At 28.3% G+C, this 21,627-nt stretch overlaps 1 protein-coding gene across 1 annotated transcript in view; it reads right to left on the bottom strand.

The window, feature by feature from the left end:
- The window catches only part of LOC142321282 (uncharacterized), a 43,810-nt gene that overhangs the window by 13,265 nt on the left and 8,918 nt on the right, over window positions 1-21,627 (bottom strand). Inside the window, exons 3-5 of the mRNA XM_075359279.1 lie at window positions 18,548-18,767; window positions 16,060-16,279; window positions 10,897-11,170 (exon numbers count right to left, since the gene is read on the bottom strand). Coding sequence (XP_075215394.1) covers window positions 10,897-11,170; window positions 16,060-16,279; window positions 18,548-18,767 — 714 coding nt within the window. The remainder of the gene's footprint in view (window positions 1-10,896; window positions 11,171-16,059; window positions 16,280-18,547; window positions 18,768-21,627) is intronic.

Raw genomic sequence — 21,627 nt, 5'->3', positions numbered from 1 at the left:
GAAACTTAAAATATTTTTCCTCTTTAATGCATTTAAAAACATTACTATAACAAAAAGATATGTCGGTAAATATTTTTACTGCCTCTTTTATTAATATAAATTATATCTGTGAAGACACAAATAAATCATATAAGTATAATAACAATTTTCCTATAAACTAATTAAATATATAATTAAAAAAAAAAAAAAATGTAAAAAAGAATTTTACTATAACACAAACAGGTAACAACAGTAGAGTTTTTTAAACTGAGATTTCAAATATATATATATATATATATACCTTGATACTTTTTTCATACAACAATAATTATGTTAACATAAGTTTTGAATTGAATTGAACCAATTTTTAAAATTGATAAAAATTATTAGAGTAAATTAGTGAGAAACACAGAACATAGTGAATATGATTTTATAAAAAAGTGATAATGGGCCATTTAACATTCCAGTAAAATACAGGAATGGATACTTTAATAAAGATTGTTTATATTATGAATAAAAATGAGACAGATAACTATTTCAGTAATTAATTAAATAATTTTTAAAGAAAAGGTTAATTTATATATAACAGTGTTACAATGACTAAAAAAAATTATGCTTATCTTTATGTATAAATCAGAATGCCCATGTGAGTACCATCTCGTAAAACTCAAGAACCACTGAACCTGAATGATTCTTATAATGATGCTTCTGTCAAGATTATAATATGATTACGTAGAAAAAATAAGTAGAACATTAAAAAAGGATTTCCAAAAGATTATAAAGCATATAAGAATGGAATGAAACATTTTCAGTATGGTTGTGGAATACAAAATAACCTGTATAATAAATAGTATAGATTGATAAAGAAACCAAAATAATAGACACTGATGCACTGAAAAACATTATTATTTATAAATTCAAAGATATGTTAGCTAATAAACCATTCTATTATAATAACCTGCATAAACCTGGAAGACCACAACAATATAGATGGTGTTTCAGGCCATGGCTGGTTGCAGTTTTGATGTATCTTTGCTGAATTATTTTAATAAATATATATTTTAAAAATTATATTGAAAATAATGACATTTCTGTAGCCTTGAGGTAAAGGACATCATCTACAGTTTTACAGTATAGCAGTTTGAAGTTTTGAGTTTGCTTTTTGTAATTTCCTTTGCTCATCACCATCCTTCCATCATACCTTTTTCTACTAAAATGCCTTATTTAGGTTTACTTTAATAGATGCTATTACATATTTATTAATTTTTGGTTTATATTTTTTTTTAAATGTACATTAAAGTACATAGAGGTACTTACTTTAATATATATTTTTTTTTAATGAATTCTAACATCATGTTCAATCATAAAAGATAATATTAGTACAACACAGCCCCCTGATTGTTTAATCCAAGAGACAAATAAATTTTGCAATAAAATGATTGTACAATATTGTAACACTGTTACAATGAAAAGAAAAAGGTAATTAAAAGATTTAGATTATTATAAAATTATTTTGCTCATACAACAAAATGTAATACAACATAATATTATTATGAATACTCAAAAAAATGTGCAAAGAACTAAAAAGTATGATCATTTCTTCAGTAATAGTATTATCTGCTTACTGTATGATAAAAATTCAAAATTAATAATAAAATATGATTAAATAGTAGAAAATCTGCAACATATTCAAATACAATATATTAATAAAACTAATATTTCATTAAAAATAATTATTTCCTCTAGTCTTCATCACTTTTTTCTTCATGGAAATCATTTACTTCACGGAAATCAGTTACTTCACAGCAGTTACATATGTTTTGATAAAGCAATGACACTCTTATCGTAAATACTTAAGTAGAGTTAACAGATCTTTGTATTTTAATAGTGATATTGGTTTTGAATCTACTCTAATGACATCAAGTACATCAGAACACTTGACACTTGTAACACATTACACTTGTAATTCTTTCTCAAATTTCTTCGTAAATTAAGTAAAAGAAATTCTTTGTTAACATCAGTTTCATATTTATAAAATAATTCACCAATATTTTCTTGCCGATATTTAATGTGAACTAATTGTGACAGAAGTACTGGCTGGCTGCTTATTAAAAACTTTCTTGTAAATAAACGAAGATGTCTTACCTTATAGTGATTAAAAATTCTTGCAATCATGTAATTCCATATTGCAAACATAATAAGTCTTTCAACACTGGTGGACCAGCTGCTGCCAATCCCTAGGTGTCAATATCTGTAAGTAATTCATTATTTTCTTCTTGTTTCAATCTATCACCGGATGGAGATTGTCCGCTTCCATACGTGTATGGCCTTTTAACAAAAATGTATGACTAATACAGTTATCTGTGGATATCTGTGTAAAATATAGAAAAAACATATAACAATAGCCAAATTTTTGTGCTGGTCATAGCAATTGTCTGACCCTAATACTATTTCTTCAATTTTTGAGTTGGGAATGTTTTTTCAGCCCATTTTAGAATGCAAGAAGCTATTTCATTCTCATCACAGCCTGCCTTAGTTTTATCCTACATCATATAGAATGAAGTCTATCATTGGAATCATAAATTTTGAAATTAAACGTCTACAACTTCCTGCAGTAGAAAATTTAGGTGTTTTTTAACAGGGTGATGTTGGTAAACATTTTTGTAAATCAGCTGTCAGCATTTTTACTGCTTGGCTGTTTTTTACATCTTGAGTATATTTCCTTTTTTGTTCATATCATTTTATGATTCCATAAGGTACAATTCATTATTACTTTGAATAAATTTTTTACTATCTGAAAATAATTCATCCTTTAATTTTGCTATATATGAATCACAGGTATCTTTTTGTGCTGCTTAAATGAAATTTGAATTTTTTGTTAAATATATCTATGTAAGCCACTTTTTTGCTATTTTTCTTTACCTATTTCATTTTCAGCACAGAATTCTTGATACAATGAATACAATTTCTCTAAATTTAAATCTGGGCTTAAAAGCTTTCTTAGTTTTCAAGCATGAATAGTAAGCAACTCATATATTTTGATATAACATTTTTGTGTTGAGTAACATTTTGACTTATTTCTTCAGGTGTTTTCATGATAGGTTCTTTTGTTTATTTTCACGATCCCTCCAGGTTCTTGTTTTTTAATTGCATTAACTACAACCATATTAGATATAGGTAGTGTGTTTAAAAACATCAATTTACAAACCATTATTTTTACATACTTATGCTTAAAATATAATGAAAGGAATTTTTTTTTGGTTTTGTATCATCTGTACCTCTACATTTTTCATTGGTCTTACTTCAATGTAGGACGCAAAGAACTATCTTTAAATCATGACCCTTTCTTGAATCCTAGTAAGCCTTAAAAATTTCATTCCATTGTAATTCAGTAATTTTCTGTAACACTTATTTTTATACATACATGGAGGCTTAATTTCTTAATAAGGTATTTTAGTAGAAAACGTTATGATGGAAGGATAATGAGGAGTGCAAAAATTATAATATGATTCAGTCATTTTTAACAAAACTGGAGATGGTGTCCTTTACCTCCGGGCTACAGTTTTTTTTTATATTAAAACTGAAATTTCTTATTGATTAAGCATCACAATCCCTTTACTGACTTAGCAGCTTATGAAATTAATTTTCATAATTATAAATTATATTAATAGACAGTGGATTCAGTTTGTTTAATAAATTACATAGATACAATTATGTATATTGGAATTGAACAAATGCATATTATTTTTTTTTTCAGTGATAGACTAATGCCCAGTTACAACAACATCCTCCTTTTTTTTAGTGTATGGCGAGCCTGTGTGAAGTTTAATTTACAATCTTCTTGGGGAAAGAAAAAGATATGATCACTCAAATATAAATTTGTACAGGGTAGGGGTGTATATATATATATATATATTTATTTATTTTATTTATTTATCATATCAAAGAGCTGGGATAAAAGTTCCCGCATTCAGGATGCATTTTCCACACTGACTTTAGGCAATATAAAAATTGTCTAAATTTTTAAAAATATTTTAGATATTTGAGTTATAAAAATCTATGTTCATTTAATAATGTTCTTCTGTATTCATGAAACATGTACATTTGACGGAATCCACGTTATTGGATCTATTGACTTTAAAAGATTAATGAGTTATTTACAAAAATATAAAATAACATACACAAAATAATAGGACAATCCAGCTAAATCAAACACTAAAAAACACAAATATAATGTAGTAACTTTTATTTTAATTTTTTATTTCTACATCAGGCACATCAGATTTACATTTAAGTTAATAAGAATTCAGTTATTCAAAGGATGCATACAATAGAACTGGCCTTTGATTATTATCACCTAGTAAAAACAGGATTTAATAAGTGAATAAACACAACATAGATAAAATCCAGTGTTTTCAGTTATCAGCTTTAATTTGACTGGTTTGATGCTAGTTTTATATTTGTCTTTTAATCTTTGTCTTTTTCAACAGGTTTTACCCTTTAAGCTTTGCAGCTTGATTAACAAAACATGGGTGTCAAATACATAATAATTAATTTCTTGGTTATGTATAACATATATGCCCTAATTATCGAAACTGTTCACCAAATATAAACTTTATTAATACAGAAAAAAAAAACATGAAAAAAGAAAAGAAAGCTCAAGGTTACAAGTGTATAGTATCTCTATGAGAGAAAAAAAAATGTAAACTTTCTTATTGTTTATTTACTAGAGTCTGTAAGTGGTCAATTTTGTTAATACTGCTTACCTTCATTACATATGATAAGATATATTTCACTAGAACTGCTTAATAATTTATTAAAACAAAATATAACATTAATTCAATCACAATATCATTCATTCTATGGTGTAAATAAACACCTTGTGCACATTATATAGACACACATTATTTACATCTCATCTTATTACGTAATATGTAGATTAAATGAGCAAATAATCAAATATTATTTTTCATAGAATTTTATCTGCATGTCATGAAGATAATACTTTGAACTTAGATAGAGAATTTAATTTAATTAATTATATTAAAAAATAAAATTCAATAATACAAAAAAAATCTGATGTGGACACCACATGACTTGCTTGTACATCTATTAAATTACATATACACATTTTTGCTACACCTCATTTAAACTTATTTCATTTGAAAGTGAGATACGATCCTCCAATTCTTTAATGAAAGTGGACAGTTACACAATTGCTAAAATATTAGTTTTTATTGACATAAATATTTATACAATTACTAGCGGACCCAACAGACGTTGTCCTGACGCAGCATTATTCTGTAATAGATGTACAACACATAAATATAAGTAACTTATTTAAGTTAAAATTAGCAGGAATGTGTTCGAAATTTCATTAAAATGACTATTAGTATGATATTATCAGTTTGTGATTGTTTTATTATTGTAATGGGTTTATTGATTAATTATGTGTAGTATGGGTAATATTTATTTTCACTAAATATTGAGATGTCCGATGAAAATTGAATTAAAAAATTGTAACGTCGTAAAATTAATAATTAGTGTAATTAATAAATTTTCATCCTCATTACTGCTAATTTTCACTTAACATCATTCTAAAAAAGTACCTCCTACATATTTTTTTTTTTATTTAATAAATTTTTTATTTATTATTTATTTATTATTTTTTATTTTATAAATTTTTATTTTTTTTTTATTTAATAATTTTGATGTTTCATAACCATGTAACAGCTTAATTAATCAATTAATACAAAAATTAAAGCACTGTAAAAAAGCAACGTAGTTAAAATTTTAGTAGAGATTTTTATCATTTTTTTCATTCTTTATTTTAACATCTATTTTACCAAATTTGAGATAATTGTAAATAAAAATAATTTTAGAAAACTGTTTATAAAATTAATCAGCTAAAACATTATAAATTCAATTTTTTAAATATACTTTAAACTATAATTATTATAAGTAACTTATATTTTAATTTTATAAATGTTATAATTTATTTTACAAACTTACATTTTTATTTTCAAAGAGCCGTTCAATACTTCATAAGTTGCATAGAATCAAATGAGAACTGACAATTTAAATTTGTAGGTTAAGTTGATTGTTATTGAATGAATGCAACCGTATACATCATTAAAATTCATGTAAAATACTCACTTCAATACTGCACCTTACAAATTTTCACAATGTACATTTTTTAATTAAACTTTAAAACGTTATTTCAATAAATAATAATATAATATAATATTCTCAATAAGTGCGCAATTCTAGCAGACCCGGCAATCCTTCACTATTGCTAGATTTGAGTATACATACAGATTAAATGAACACAATTGAAAGTTTCATAAAAACTTAAAAAACTGAACATTAGCAATTTAACAAAATTTAACCTTTCACTTTATAAAAGTCAGAATGTAAATAAATCCAAATGACAAAACAACAGCACTACCTATCGGATTTAATTCAAACTATTCTCTAAACACAGTAGTCCATTAAAAGTACGAATTTTAATGTAAGAACAACACTAAGCTACGACGCAAGTAACTGATATGCGAAAAAGCAACAAAATAAAAAAAACTGATAAGCCAAAAATTAAAAAAGAACTTCTAAAACGCGATCGTAGCGCTGCCTACCGGACCCAATTGTGAACCTTAACCATCCCAAGATTAACAACACATAAATAAATTTAAAAAAACATTTTCACTTCAATACTGCACCTTACAAATTTGCACAATGTATATTTTTTAATTACACTTTAAAACATTATTTCAATAAATAATAATATAATATAATATTTCTCAATACGCGCACAATTCTAAACGTGATCGCAGTGCTACCTACTGGATCCAATTGTGAACCTTACCATATCAAGATCAACAACAACACATAAATAAATAAATTAAAAAAAAAAAACATTTTCTATCGGTTCAAATTGTGAATCTAAATCATTCTCGAACACACACGAAAAATTTCATAAAAATCGGTCCAGTCGTTTAGGAGGAGTTCAGTGACACAGACGCACACAAGAAATATATATATAAAGATTAATTCAACAATCTTACCTGAAATATTAGAGTAAAAGTCCCTTGATTACTCTTTAAATAAATTATTTACCAAATAATGCAATAATAAAAACCGATTATTATTCTACACGTTAAGGTCAAAATTAATATTTGTAACCAGTATACATGATTTCACTAAACGAAATAGTTTAATTATTATTAACTTTTATTTATACAACACACCAGAAATCTTGTACATATTACGAGTGAAAAAAATTTTCAACATCATTTTAAATTGAATACAATTCAAAAATGTATTTTATTTTTCTGTGAAATAATTAAATAAAATGATTTTTTTTTAAAATAAATAGACAATTTTTATAAGAATTTGCTAGGAAAATTCCCAAATAATACAATTCTAAATTATAATTTTCAATTAATATTAAATAAGATGTTCACAAAATCTATTTTTTTAAATTTTATTTTACTTTTAATTTTAATTTTATTTCACTAATAATTTTATTCATTTATTATCAATAAATTATTATTTATCGTAATTTTTTTTATAGTTACGGGTTAATAATTATTAAATCAGTACATTTAAGTTAAAAAAATAAATAAAAAAAAGTTAAAAAACCAAAAGGAGATGAAGTCTGATTCAAACTGATGTGCCTTACCTTTAAGATCCAAATATTTCATTAATTAAAATTTTAATTTTAATTTTGATTGCAGTCAAAAAGGGAGGTGCACAACTAGATGTTACAACAGCCCTAAATCCAAAATTTCAGCATCCTAATATATAGGTAACATTCTAATATGTATGTACGACGTCATACCAAAACTAGTCAAAATGGATTCAGGAGTGGTCAAAATGGATATTTCCGTTGAAATATGAAAACCGAAATGTTTCGCGATCACTATACTTCCTTTACTTTATTCAAGGAAGTAAAAACATATACATGTACACATACAGAGTCTATCACAGTGTTCTCCCGGAACCTTCACAACCTATTCTACTCGTGAAAGTAATGAAAAAAGTTAATATAAACATATGTGTTATAATACTTCGTTTGTGATTTACGGCTAGTGAAATATTTCGCTCGGATTTCAGCTACTCCGGTGAAATGAGGTCGAACTGAAAATTTTAAGATGTTAATTAAGGGGCAGAACCATTGTTTTCATATGGTTTTTGACCTGAAAAATGGAATAAAATAGGTTCCAGAACCTTATCTGCAGTAACTTTTGAGAAATCCGGGGTGAAAAACCCTGTTTTTTATGTTTGACATAAATTACTTTGTAAAATGGGTAATAAACACACAAAAATTTGAAACAAAATTTATACAGAATGTAGTTATGAAAAAAATGGTGTAAAACAAGTTGAATAAAACAAAGGAAAGTTAGAAAAATTAGAATTTTATTTAGAAACTTTACACTAGACCAAAGTGTATTATACGTACCAGTTTATAATAAATGTTCAAAAACGACCCCACATTTTCAACACATTTCTTGGCATGCTTCTGTACTGCTTTTGTTACTCTTTCTAATTCTTCACAAGTGTCCTAAAGTTGCTCAGCCGCATCCATAATGCAGACAACTAATTCCAAACGAGAATGTACGTAATTTTGTATACAATATTTTACATCCATCCCCGAAGCCAAAATCTAAAGGTGTTAGATCAGGCGATCTTGGTGGCCAGGAATGTGGACCTCCATGACCAATCCATTTCTCAGGAAAATGATGATTTAAGTAAGAGGAAATTGCACAAGAGAAGTGGGGAGTCGCACCATCATGCTGGAAGTATATTTTGTGATTCAGCCCTAGAGGAACATCTTCAAGCAGCTGTGACAATTTTTATTGAAGAAAGTGCAAGTAGACCTCAGCATTTAAGTGGCCAGGAAATATGATTGGTCCAAACAGTTGATTGTGAAGAAGGCCCCACCATACACTGTCGATAAATCGATGTTGAAAATTGCCTTCCACCGTTTCATGAGGGTTCAACAACTTACGCTTATTGCGTAAGTTGTTGACGCCATCTCTAGTGAAATTTGCCTCGTTGGTAAACAAAACATACTTGTAGAGTTGACGATTTGTATTCCACTAGTTGCAGAACTCCAAGCAATGTGGACTGTCTCCTGGATGTAGATTTTAATGATAAAACTTGTTTTGTTTAAGTGTCCTCCAAACCATCAAATGTGAAACTTAGATCTGCTTAGAAAGTGTACTGATCCCTGCACTGTGCTGAACTGCATCGATAATAATTTCATCAATAACAGCGTCATGTCAGACAGATTTTTTGTAGCTGTTACGAATACTAGGTAATGAACCTGTTTCCGGAAGATTACGAAAAGTCGCACTAATTGTTTTGGATCTGGAATCCTGTGATTTGGAAAAGGTATTTCATGTTCTACTGCAGCAGCTGTAGCATTACTGTTACACACACCCAAAATAATTACCATATCAGTGTATTCCTTTATTGTTAATAAGTAAGGCATTACTTCAATGCAAACCAATCATGTTCAAACTAATATTCACAGAAAACACTCACTAAGGACAGCACAGTTTATAGTACCCGATATACTTAATGTACCTTACAGAATGATTTAAACACTAATACAGTACTGCGCATTGTTAATCAACTGTTGTTATCTTATTAAGTTACTGTATGTCAAACATAAAAAACAGGGTTTTTTACCCCAACTTATTGGCCTTCACCCCAGATTTCTCAAAAACTACTGCAGATACTGCAAAAACTATAAGAAATACTTGATTCATCCTGTTAATTAACGTCTTAATTTTAGTACGACTTCATTTCACCGGGATAATTATTGACCTTGCAGTGGTCAACCAGTTTCTGTGACTGATGAAAAGCACTAAAGGGAAGTGGAAACATAACCTTAGGTGCTAAAACATCTTAGAAAATCTGTGTGTCATGTTAGACAATCCATGGAAATGATAATGCTTGACCAAACATACTGCACACACCTGCTGAGCTCTTGTGAAATCCAATCTTAACCTATTCACACCCTCCATACTCACTAGATTTGGTGTCCTGGAATTTTCACTTTTTTTCACAATTAAATAGGAATATTACATTTTATGTAATATCTGTGGATCTAGTGTCTCATTTTTTAGGCATTTATGATAATGTATGTAAATCTATAAATGCTATAACTGTAATGGTTATAGGTGATGTGACACTCGTACTGTATTATTACACAATTCTCAATCATTTGCAGAATAATAGGTTATTATTATAGTTCTAAACGATATTCACTGCTTTTGATTGGACAAATATAGATTAACTGTATTTGAAAAACCAACCGTTTGATTCCATAATGTCAGATTTTACAAGCAGTATCACAATATTTATTATCAAATACCTTTTAAAGATCAATAAATATTAGTGACAGATTCATTTTTACCCATTGCCACAATAGGTTCTTTAATCTATTGGACTGGAATAGTGATGGCAAATGAACCCTTAAATATTTATAAACATTGATATATTAACTGTGTAATAATGAAAAAGTTCATAAAATTGTTTAAGTAAAACAAATCAATGAAGATGCAAGACGTGATTTGTATACTTCCCTTATGATTCTGTATCACCTGCAGCATGGTAGAAGATTTAATTGAGTTAGTTATACAAATCTGGGTTCATCAAGTGTATGCATGATGGAAGAGATGAAAAAATCTTGGATTAGGAAGTAAAGGGCATTCTAATCAAGAGGCAGACTCAATGAGCAATCATTGAGAAAAATTTGGGAAGGAGGAATGTTGTGAAGAAGATAAGATATTTGAACTGTGGTGAAGGAACATGTGTGATTAAGTAACCAACCAACTTCTTTGAATGTTCAAAACAAAGATTATATTTTAAATAAAATTTTTAACAAATTTTAAAAGATTATTATTCCTTTTTATTTTTCTTATTGACTGATGTAAATAAATAATGTTTAACAACTCTTAGTATAATATAAATAAGAAAAAGAATGGTTAGTATTATAACAAAAACAACGAAAATGACATCAAGCAATGCGAGTTGATACCATGATAAATCTAATGCTGGACTCTTCAAATTTGATGCTCCTTTATGCCTTAAAACATATTCTGTCCAAAATACGGCTGTTTCTAATGGAGTATTTAGTCGGTCATTGAATGTTCTTGACAATTTTTTTGCATTTTCACTATAGCTGTAAAAAAAGATTTGTAAAAATTTTTTTTTATAAAACTAATTTTACTTGTTAACAAATAGTTTATAATATTCATACTAGCTGTAAAATGATATCAAAATTATTTGTAACAACGATTCATTCTATATCTTTTCAATTTCTTTATAGTGTCATCAGTGCTGTCATAGTGTTCGGCAATTTACCAGATGTGTTTTAACATAATAGAAAATTAAGGAGTAACTGTTTTTTTTTTTAAAGACCCTTCTATGCCTTTTTAGTTATTTGATAAAGCAGATTTTCTGCTACTAGTCTTACAAACAGATTGATTGGAGGTAATCTTACTAGCAGTTTTTGGTGGTTCATTTAAATATACTAGTATTTTAAAGTTAAAGGAATGATTAAATTAAATTTATAATTTCTTCAGTCCAGCCATTGAAGTCAAATTTCTTTTTAATAATGTTATTTTATATTCACACAGAACACAATAAACCAGAACTAAAAATACTGAATTAAAAAGTAAGCATTTACTCAATATATTTCCCAATTTTTTACATTTGAACAAAATGGTACTGATCAGTATAATTTTATGTAAAGTGGTTTAAGGTATTTTTGATCCAGTACTAAAAGATATTAAGTTTATTAAAATGTGTATAAGATAAGTTTTAGTCATTCCTAAGTTTTAAAATGGCAGATAACTACATTACAATCAGTTGTCATCATAACTAAAAAGGCTAAATGGGTTTAAATTTAAATAGTACTTTGTAAATAAATGTCTGTACATCGCTGTTGAATTATACACTGATTACATAGACAAAAAAAAAAAATTTTTTTTAATGTTTCACAATTGTGTTACAAATTCTTGAATTGCTTTTTTGCGTACATTACAAATCTGTAAACACAAATTTACTATTACTCTTAGTTTTAAATAAATTACGCTTCAAAAAAAATGAGGGAAAATATAGTTAAAATCTGTAAAATTTATAATTTTTCATGGCCAATACCTGTGTTAGATTGATTTCACCGATGCTTCTCTTTTATAAATAGCTTCAGACAGATCCTGAATTAATGTCCAACCGTAATTGGCTAGCATGTTAGTATTCCACTTCCCTTTACAGCGGCTTTCCATCACCGAAATGTCTTGGTGGAAACATTCACTGTATTCATCACTTATATCTCCAAGGTTGTCTGGGAAAAAATCCAGATGTGAGTGGAGGAAATGTATTTTTAGATACATTACATCCTATAGCTCTGTATGAAGTAAGAAGTTGATTAACAATATCGTGGTAATTGTCGGATTTTTGTTTGCCGAGAAAATTTTTTCAAATGTCTTTAAATGAAGCCCAAGCCGAACTTTCTACATTATTTAACATCATGTTAAATACATAATCTTTGACCAACTCTCTTATTTGAGGACCAACAAATATTCCTTTTTTAATTTTTCCTTCACTTACATTCCTAAATTTCTGTCCGATGTGCAAAAATCTGGCTGGGATTATTTTTTTTCATTGCTTTTACAAAGTTTTTCATTAGTCGTAGCTTGATATAGAGAAGGGGTAAAAATATTTTTTTGGGTTCAACTAATGGCTTATGAATAATATTGTTTCCATTTAGAGTTAAGTAGTCTCGTTTCTTCCACTCTTTGGAAAAGTAATGTTTATTCCCAGTTCAGCTGTTTTCCCATTTGCAAAGAAAACACATTATTTAGTGGAGTCTAACTGCATGCCTAATAAAATAGCTATAACTTTCAAATCGCCACATATAGCTGGAACATTCCTTTTTATAATTATTTTTATAATTTATTTTTTTAAGAATTTTTTTCATCACATTGTATGTCTCTTTCAAATTAATACCATAAGCGATTGGTATCGAAGTATATTTATTACCGCTGTGCAGTAAAACCACTTTTAAACTACTCTTGGACAAATCTATGAAAAGGTGACAGTCCTCAAGTTTATGAACCTAAGTGCAACATAAGCTCATCAATATTTATCCAATAAACCAAATTATTTTCATCAATAAAGTACTGAAAAAGTTCTTTTTGTCGGCCTGAAATTTTTGTATTTTTTGGAAGAAAATTCCAACTTTGCAGTCTTGATCTTAACAGTTCAGCTTGATTTTTTGATAAATTTAAATCCCTAACAAAGTCATTTAGTTCACCTTTTGATACAGCATGTGGCTTTTGAAAGATAATTTAACTGGAAGAAAAAAAGAGATAATAATTATGTCGGGAACTTTAGGCCTATAGCCCTGCTTTCACAATTTTCAAAGATTCTGAAAACTAGTAAAGTCAAGACTGGATAACTCTCTTAATAGAAATAATTTTTTCAGTGTTAATCAATTTGGCTTTCAGAAAAATTTAGTCACTGAAAATGCCTTACTTAAATTTGTCTCACAGTTGGTAAATGGCATCAATGATGGTTCTAAAGTTGCGCCTTCTTTCTGGATATCCAGAAGGCCTTTGATGTCGTCGATCATAATATATTATTAAATAAGATGGAGCAAGCAGGTATAAGAGGTTTAACCTTTAACTGGTTTGAATCCTACCTAAAGGTTAAACTCAAAAGGTTAAAATTAAATTACAAATTAAAATTGTTAATTTGTATTAACAACGTCTGTTCTGGAAAATTTCAAGGTTATCTGACCTCATATGCAAATGATATAGCCTTTTTTATAGAAAAAAAGCTTTGACCAAGTTTTGAAATCTATCAAAGAGGACTTATTTAAAATTAGGTTGTGGTTAACCAAAAACAGAATCACGTTAAATCTATCTAAATCCAAATACATAATCTTTCAGTTAAAGGGTGAAAAAACTAGCAACTCACATGTTGGATATCATAATCTCACTTGCTCCAGAATAGCTGAGTGCAGTTGCTATAGTATTGATCAAGTCGATAGTATGAAATATCTTGGGATAACTATTGATTGCAATCTTTCATGGGAAATACATATTCTTAGTCTAAAGAATGAAATGTTATGTTACGTGAGAAAGTTTTACTATCTTCGGGATTTCTGCTTGACTGGTTTTCTAAAAATGCTTTACTTGGCTTTGATTGAATCTCGTTTAAGATATGGAACTGAGTGTGGGAGTGGTGTGTATTTTAATAAAATCCGACCTATAATGATAGTAACCCACCAGGTTGGTCTAGTGGTGAACACGTCTTCCCAAATCAGGTGATTTGGAAGCCGAGAGTTCCAGCGTTCAAGTCCTAGTAAAGCCAGTTATTTTTACATGGATTTGAATGCTAGATCGTGGATACCGGTGTTCTTTGGTGGTTGGGTTTCAATTAACCACACATCTCAGGATTGGTCGAACTGAGAATGTACAAGTCTACACTCATACATATCATCCTCATTCATCCTCTGAAGTATTATCTAAATTGTAGTTACCGGAGGCTAAACAGGAAAAAGAAAGACCTATAATGATAGACCAGAAACATCTTATGTGTATAATATATAGAATACCTGCTAGAAGACATTCATTCCCGTTTTTTTTTATCTTGAATTTGCTCCATTTGAGGTATTTATACTTGTTTAAGGTACTTAAACTTTTCTTTCTTAGGAGTGAATATAAGACTTTTAAGTATAGACTAATTAACCAAGATATGCAAAGCAAGGGTAATTTTGTACTTTCTAGATCCGGAAGGAGTGTTTTCATAGATTTTCCACTTGCATGGTACCAAAGATTTGTAATCTTTTGCCAAATTGTGCGAAAGATAGTTTAGGTTTAAATTCGTTCAGAATTTCACCTGAACACTAGCTCATTCAGTATGAAAACGTCGAGTTCTTTTTGGATTCAATCGTGACTAAAATTGACAAGTTTTCCTAGGGAAGCATAAAAAGCTTATGGCTTTCATGAATCACCTTTTTACTTCTAATGGCAAACTGAATGATTTTCCCTCTCTTTAATATTTCTATAATCTTTAGTAATTGTTAAATATCTACTAAGCCACTTCTGTCCTAATTTATGTCTTTAATATTCTTCAATGTTTTAATCCTAAATTGATGGTAACTTCTAAAACAGGACTCTTGTCCTCAAGAAGTACCCAATTTTCCAAAATATTATTAAATTACAAACATTATTATTTCATCATAAATTATTGCATCACAGTTTTAAATTAGAAAACTATAGTTACTCTTGTGAGGCTGTTGTAGGTCAACAGAAGTATTTATATAATTCATAAGCTATGTCTAATTTGTAACTATGTTGTATATTGTAAATGATATGGTATTGTTTGTCTTAAAAATGTATTCTTACTTTGGAAAATAAATTTTTATTATTATTATTAGTTTATTTTTTAAGTTAAGAATGGATTATTATTATAAGTATAAAACGTCTTTGCATTTTTAGGAGTGACTGTTATCTCATATCAGACTTTCATTTGTTAAAATTATTTATTAGACCTTGTTTTGTTTATCATAGCAAAATTTATGATTTGAAGCAGCTTTTCTCCACTGGTTGTCACAGATAAAAAAAGTAGGTAAGGAATGTAGTGTATGATAAAAAAATTTATGTGTATTATTTGAAGACGTCAATTAAAATATTTGAAGTTTTTAGGTATAGTAAAAACCTATTCTTAAAAGACAATCAGAAAAGACTTTGTCTATAGTGTCTCAACTAAAGATCAAGATTGTTATTGCATACTTTTAGTTATTTTTTTTATGGTAATGTTATTGTAATTATAATTCTTGGTTTTCTTCTCAAATAAATCTGCTTTCAAAAATTCAGTGTGCATTGAAGATCATAGTGCAACTAGTGCTGTCATAAAAAATATGTGCACAAAGTATACGGTTTTGCAAATCCAGATATCCTAGATTGTTGAACTATTATTCTTCTTTAAAAAAACTTATTAAATTATAAAAAATGATAACATAAAAAAATTGAAATTATTAAGACACATATAGTAATTTACCTGGGATCTGATGTAACTTTATTAATTGCATTGTAAAATGTTTCTTCAGTTATATCTAAATAATCAACTTCAACAGCGACACCCTTATTTACAAGACTTTTTACATTTCCAGGTTGATCTGCAAACATTGGTATTCCTACTACTGGAACTCCAGCATTAATGGCTTCAATTGTAGTTGCCATTCCACCATGCATTATCAGTAGTTTGATATTAGGATGGGCTGAAAATAAGTAACAGGTAATTACAATTACAATCTACAAAATCTTCATAACAAATTTAAATGCTTTACTACAATTATTTATTATAAAAAAAATTTTGATGGTAAATTTGCTGCTTTCCATGGTAAAGTGGTAGTGTCTGGACCTTTCATCTGAAGGTCCCAGGTTTGAATTCTGGTTAGACATGGCATTTTTCATATGCTACAAATTTTCATATTCTCATGTACAAGCTTCTTTTTGAGGTTCTGGGGTGAATTAATTCACCATCAAAAGTAAATTTTTTCTTGATGAATAATTCATCACATGAACTAAGTTTGTGCATGAAATTGCACATGGAAATTTTGTAGCATATAAAAATTGTTATTTTATAAAAGAATATTTTCAATTAGCTGATACATCAGTTTGAATATATTAGTAACTGAGTAACAGTATTCAAACTCAATACTGGTTATTTTTCTTCTTCTGTAATATTGTTATGAAAATAATGGCATGATTTTAATTACAAGATTTTTATATAAGGACAGTGAAATAAATAATTTCTTAAGAAAATGTGTATGATAACAATTAGATTTATTTCTTGTTTGTAATTTCTTGGCAAATTATAACAGCAGGATTCTAATTACTTATCTTAATAGTATGGTGCAATCAATAGATATTATTGAATTTATAAACTAGTAAACTAAGAAGATTAGAAAGACTAAGAAAAAAAAAATTATAATTTTAAAAAACATTCCAACTTACCATTCAGGTGGATGTAACTATGAGCAGTGTTGTTGGCAGATTAATGTTATTTGTTTATGTACTGAAGTTTAGTTCATTTAACAGATTATTATTATTATTAACTATATTACACATTTTTCTGTTTTATTGTTAATTTCAAAATAATTATTGTTACCAAATTGTATAAAAAAAATTATTATTATTATTATTGATTTCTTTTATGTGAACTTTCATTTAATGGATCAAGGTCTAGATTTTTAAATTATAGTCTGAATACATCCCTCTAATTCATTAATTGTAGATTAATTAATTCCAGCAATAAATTAACATTTATTGTCTGGCAAGCAACATGATGTATTAAAATTTCTTTATACGTACGTATTAATATACTGTTTGGAATTATGCATCTTCATAAATCGTTTTAAAGAAGTTTGTTAAAAAAATCTTTTGAAGGAATTTAAACAGATATTCATACCTTTACTTTTAATAGGCATGTGTATCTGAACTTTACACAAAATCTTTTTACAAACTGCCTTTCATTAACTGAAGAAAATTTTTATATATTAAGTTACTGCATGTAGTTCAAGTTGAAGGAATTATACTGTGTTAGTTTCAAATAAAAGTGATTTTTAAAAGAAAAATATCTAAAAATATTATCAATTCATTTTCTAATGGTTCTTTATAATCCTCACATTTCTGCATATTATTCGGAAGAATATTAACTTTCCTTTTTTTCTTGTTGTCATGTAGAAGTTGGAAATTATTAAATTTATAAATAATGATTTGATTTTCTTATGACCTGTGATGATTATGCATCAAAATAGATGATATAGACTTTTCCTGCAGGCCGTAAGAGGTGATAAATAGACCACATGGAGCTCCTTTTTGGGTATCAACTCAGGTTGTATGTTATTAGAAGCAGATCAATAACAATATATTTATGCTAAATGATGGTTATTGAGATAAAATGGAAATTAGAATTTGAGAAAAACATTTTCTGTCCTGTGTTTATGTTATGTACATTTTAGCAGAACAATATTTATATGTTTTCATTTCTAAAAAAGGACTTCAATTACAATAAATTTCCAGAGGTGTAAGAAGGTAGCCTCTCATAAACTACATGTCTGAAAGCCAGGTTATGAGAAGAAGAGGAAACAAGCAGAAGAAAATTTTTGGTTTATAAAGTAAAAAATTTCTATATGATTGTGAATAGTGAGAAAGAGGAAGGGAAGGTAGGGGTATGACAAGTGAAGAAAATATCAAAATCAATGGAAAAATTGACAAGTTTTACTCTACCAGTAAGAAGAGACTGATTAGTTAAGAATTTTCTTGTTCCTTTTGTCATCTTCTTTAACTCAAAAAGATCTCTCAAGAGTTTGTTGCAAATTCTGAATAGTCTAAGGAGTCACAGAAATGGGACTTTTGGGATCTTCTAATGTAATTGTTTGTAACAAAAATAAGCAAAATTTATTATGGAATCAGGATAAATCTGGCAACAAAAAACATTTTTTATGAACAAGAAACTGATGAAGTACAAGAGAAATAATTACCTAAGACGTCATTAATAGGTAACCATTTTTTAGTTATCACATTTTGGGGTAAAGAAAGTAGATCATCTTCTATTTTCCAAAGTACCAAGTATGGTAATTTGGAAAATGTTTTTATAAAGGCATTTATGATATGTTCTGGTAATGTTGAGCACCGCAACACACTTCCAAGAGAAAGCATTATAAATCCCTGTGATGATTTATCCAACAACTCCTTTAAATCCTGAAAATAAATTAAAATTTTTTTAGTTTCAGTGTTAAACAAAGTACAAAATTTAAGTTTTGTCAACTTTAAGTCAACCTGAAGATTACTTAGTAAATCTGTAGTTTTATTTTGTCTATATAATTTCATATTAATCTCCCATTCTTGGATTATTGGCTTGCAACATTGCTGATCAGCTGTTATTATAGATATTCTATTATGCTTTAGAACCCTGTTTTAATTTCAGTCAGTTTCTCGTACTTTTAACTGAATTAAGATACTTATATGCTTAACCCACCGGGTTGATCTAGTGGTGAACATGTCTTCTCAAATCAGCTGGTTTGGAAGTCTAGAGGTCCAGCATTCAAGTCCTAATAAACGCAGTTACTTCTTTTACAGATTTGAATACTAGATCGTGGATACCGCTGTTCTTTGGTGGTTGGGTTTCAATTAACCACAAATGTCAGGAATGGTCGAACTGAGACTGTACAAGACTACACTTCATTTACACTCATACATACTCTCATACACTCATCTCCATCCATCCTCTGAAGTAGTACCTGAACAGTAATTCCCGGAGACTAAACAGAAAAAAAAAGATACTAATATTCAAATGTTAATTATGTACTCAAACTATATGGGTTCAATTATTATTACTTAAGAAAAATGTTTGTCTAATTCTGGATAAGATCACCTTATCTATTCTAACTTAACTTATAAGCTGTTTTGAAACAACAAATCTCAAACACCTACTGCTGAAAATACAATTTAAAAAAACTACAGTAAAAAAAAAAAATGAATGAAAATATTTTCAAAGAACTAGTAAGCAAATATAAACATTAAAGTAGATAAATACATATTTATTTATTTTATCTAAAGATGCTTAGATGCTTATAAATACTAATAGTTATGGAATACAATGTTAATTAAAATCAAATATCTTTTTAACTGAAACTCATAAAGGGTTCAATATTTTTATGATCTGAAACCAGATATCTTATATTGTTGGTCAATATTTACAATACACAGATCAGTAATGTTAGTTGCAGTACATGAGCAATCAAAAACTGTAAACCTATAAGTAGATTAATGAATAATATTTATTATGTTATACAGAAGATTTAACAAACAAATGTAATTTTTATAGTGATTTATTGGGTCATATTAATTTTATATTTGGTAATTAACCTATAAGTTAAGTTGTTATTAAGGTTATTTAATTACAGTAAGTAGTTTAATGATGCTGAAAATATATCAGAATATTACTGATATAATAAATCATTTAATTGCATTACCTAATTCAACAAAAATTAACTGTTTATGATGGTTTTCCCCTTGATCTAGTTCTTTTCTGGATACCTTCTTTCTTTTTCCTGTTTAGCCTCTGGTAATTACCATTCAGTTAATACTTCAGAGGATGAATAAGGATGATATGCATGAGTGCAAATGAAATGTAGTCTTGTACAGTCTCAGTTCGACCATTCCTGATATGTGTGGTAAATTGAAACCCAACCACCAAAGAATACCAGTATCCACAATCTAGTATTCAAATGTAAAAATAACTGACTTTACTAGGACTTGAACGCTGGAACTCTCGACTTTCAAATCAGCTGATTTGGGAAGATGTATTCACCACTACATGTAGTTCGTGGATACCAGAAAAAACCAATACGCGATTGGTTTTTTCTGGATACCTAACTAAGGGTTCTTTCACTCTTATTGACATGATTCAGCTGCCTTCTGCCTGCTCAGCTGCCTTCATGTTCTCTAACCATCTGCCCTTGACAGTGCTTACTTAATTGTAGTATTTACTTTCTACGACACATATTTAAATTTCACGTTTAAATATTTTAGCATATCATCTTCCCTTATCATTAGTTATAATGTACAACTTTTAACTAATCTGCCTAGAACATTGTGTCATGGTGTGGAATAGATGCCTCCTACACATTGTTTCTTTTTATAAATATCTCACATATTTTTGAAATAGATAGAAGATAATTAATTGCTAATTTATGATTGTTGAATTTATTAATTTTTACTTCTGAACAAAATCAACACTCAAAATGCCAATTTTTTTGTTTTTCTATAATGTGATATTTTGTTTAATGTATAAAATTTACAAATAAAAAATATCTACATTAAGAAAAAATATTTCATTCTCTCAACAGTGAAGGGACATTACCAACAGACACAGTCAAAATTTTCAGAAGAATATTTAAAAAAATCAGGTATAAAAAAGGTATATATTATATCGTTATGTGAAAATGCTAACACTAGGTGCCATAGTGTGAACTGCTCTTTCTGGATCAGGTGGTTGTAAATAAAAAGGGCTATTTAAGACACAGTTTTAGTATTAAAATTTTTCCTTACTGGTTTGACTTCAAAAAGAAGGAAAGTCTTTCTGAGAAAATAATGTTTATGCACTGACCAGCTTGTTTGCTGAGTAAATTTACATTATCGTACTAATTGCCATCATTGTCTGGCTGCATTGACACCCTTCTCAGTGCTAATATTTTGCTCCAGGACTTATCAATATTAGTGTAGATTACTTCACTTGCAGGACTCAGTATCCTAGCTTCCATCAGCATTTCTAACTATTTCCTGCACGAATAGTTTTCTCATTCTGTTAACCTGTTTTACTCCCACACAGTTTGAGATCAACCCACTTCTGCCAGTTTTAGAAATGGTTGGGCGTTCTTGAACTATCTCTAACTTTTTGATTAACTCCTCATTCTAATTTCTTTCCATTATATTTCTATATGTCATGAGGAATGAATACTTCATTACATGCTGTGCAAAGTAATGTAAAGCATTTCTTGTTTGTGGGTAGTATAGTTTATACTTTTCTATCTTCTAGAACATTTAGGCGAGAGAGTAG

This window comes from Lycorma delicatula, chromosome 3 (genome assembly GCF_047948215.1).
Source record: "Lycorma delicatula isolate Av1 chromosome 3, ASM4794821v1, whole genome shotgun sequence".
In the NCBI taxonomy this organism is placed as follows: domain Eukaryota; kingdom Metazoa; phylum Arthropoda; class Insecta; order Hemiptera; family Fulgoridae; genus Lycorma; species Lycorma delicatula.
This window is presented reverse-complemented; position numbering and strand designations above follow the sequence as displayed.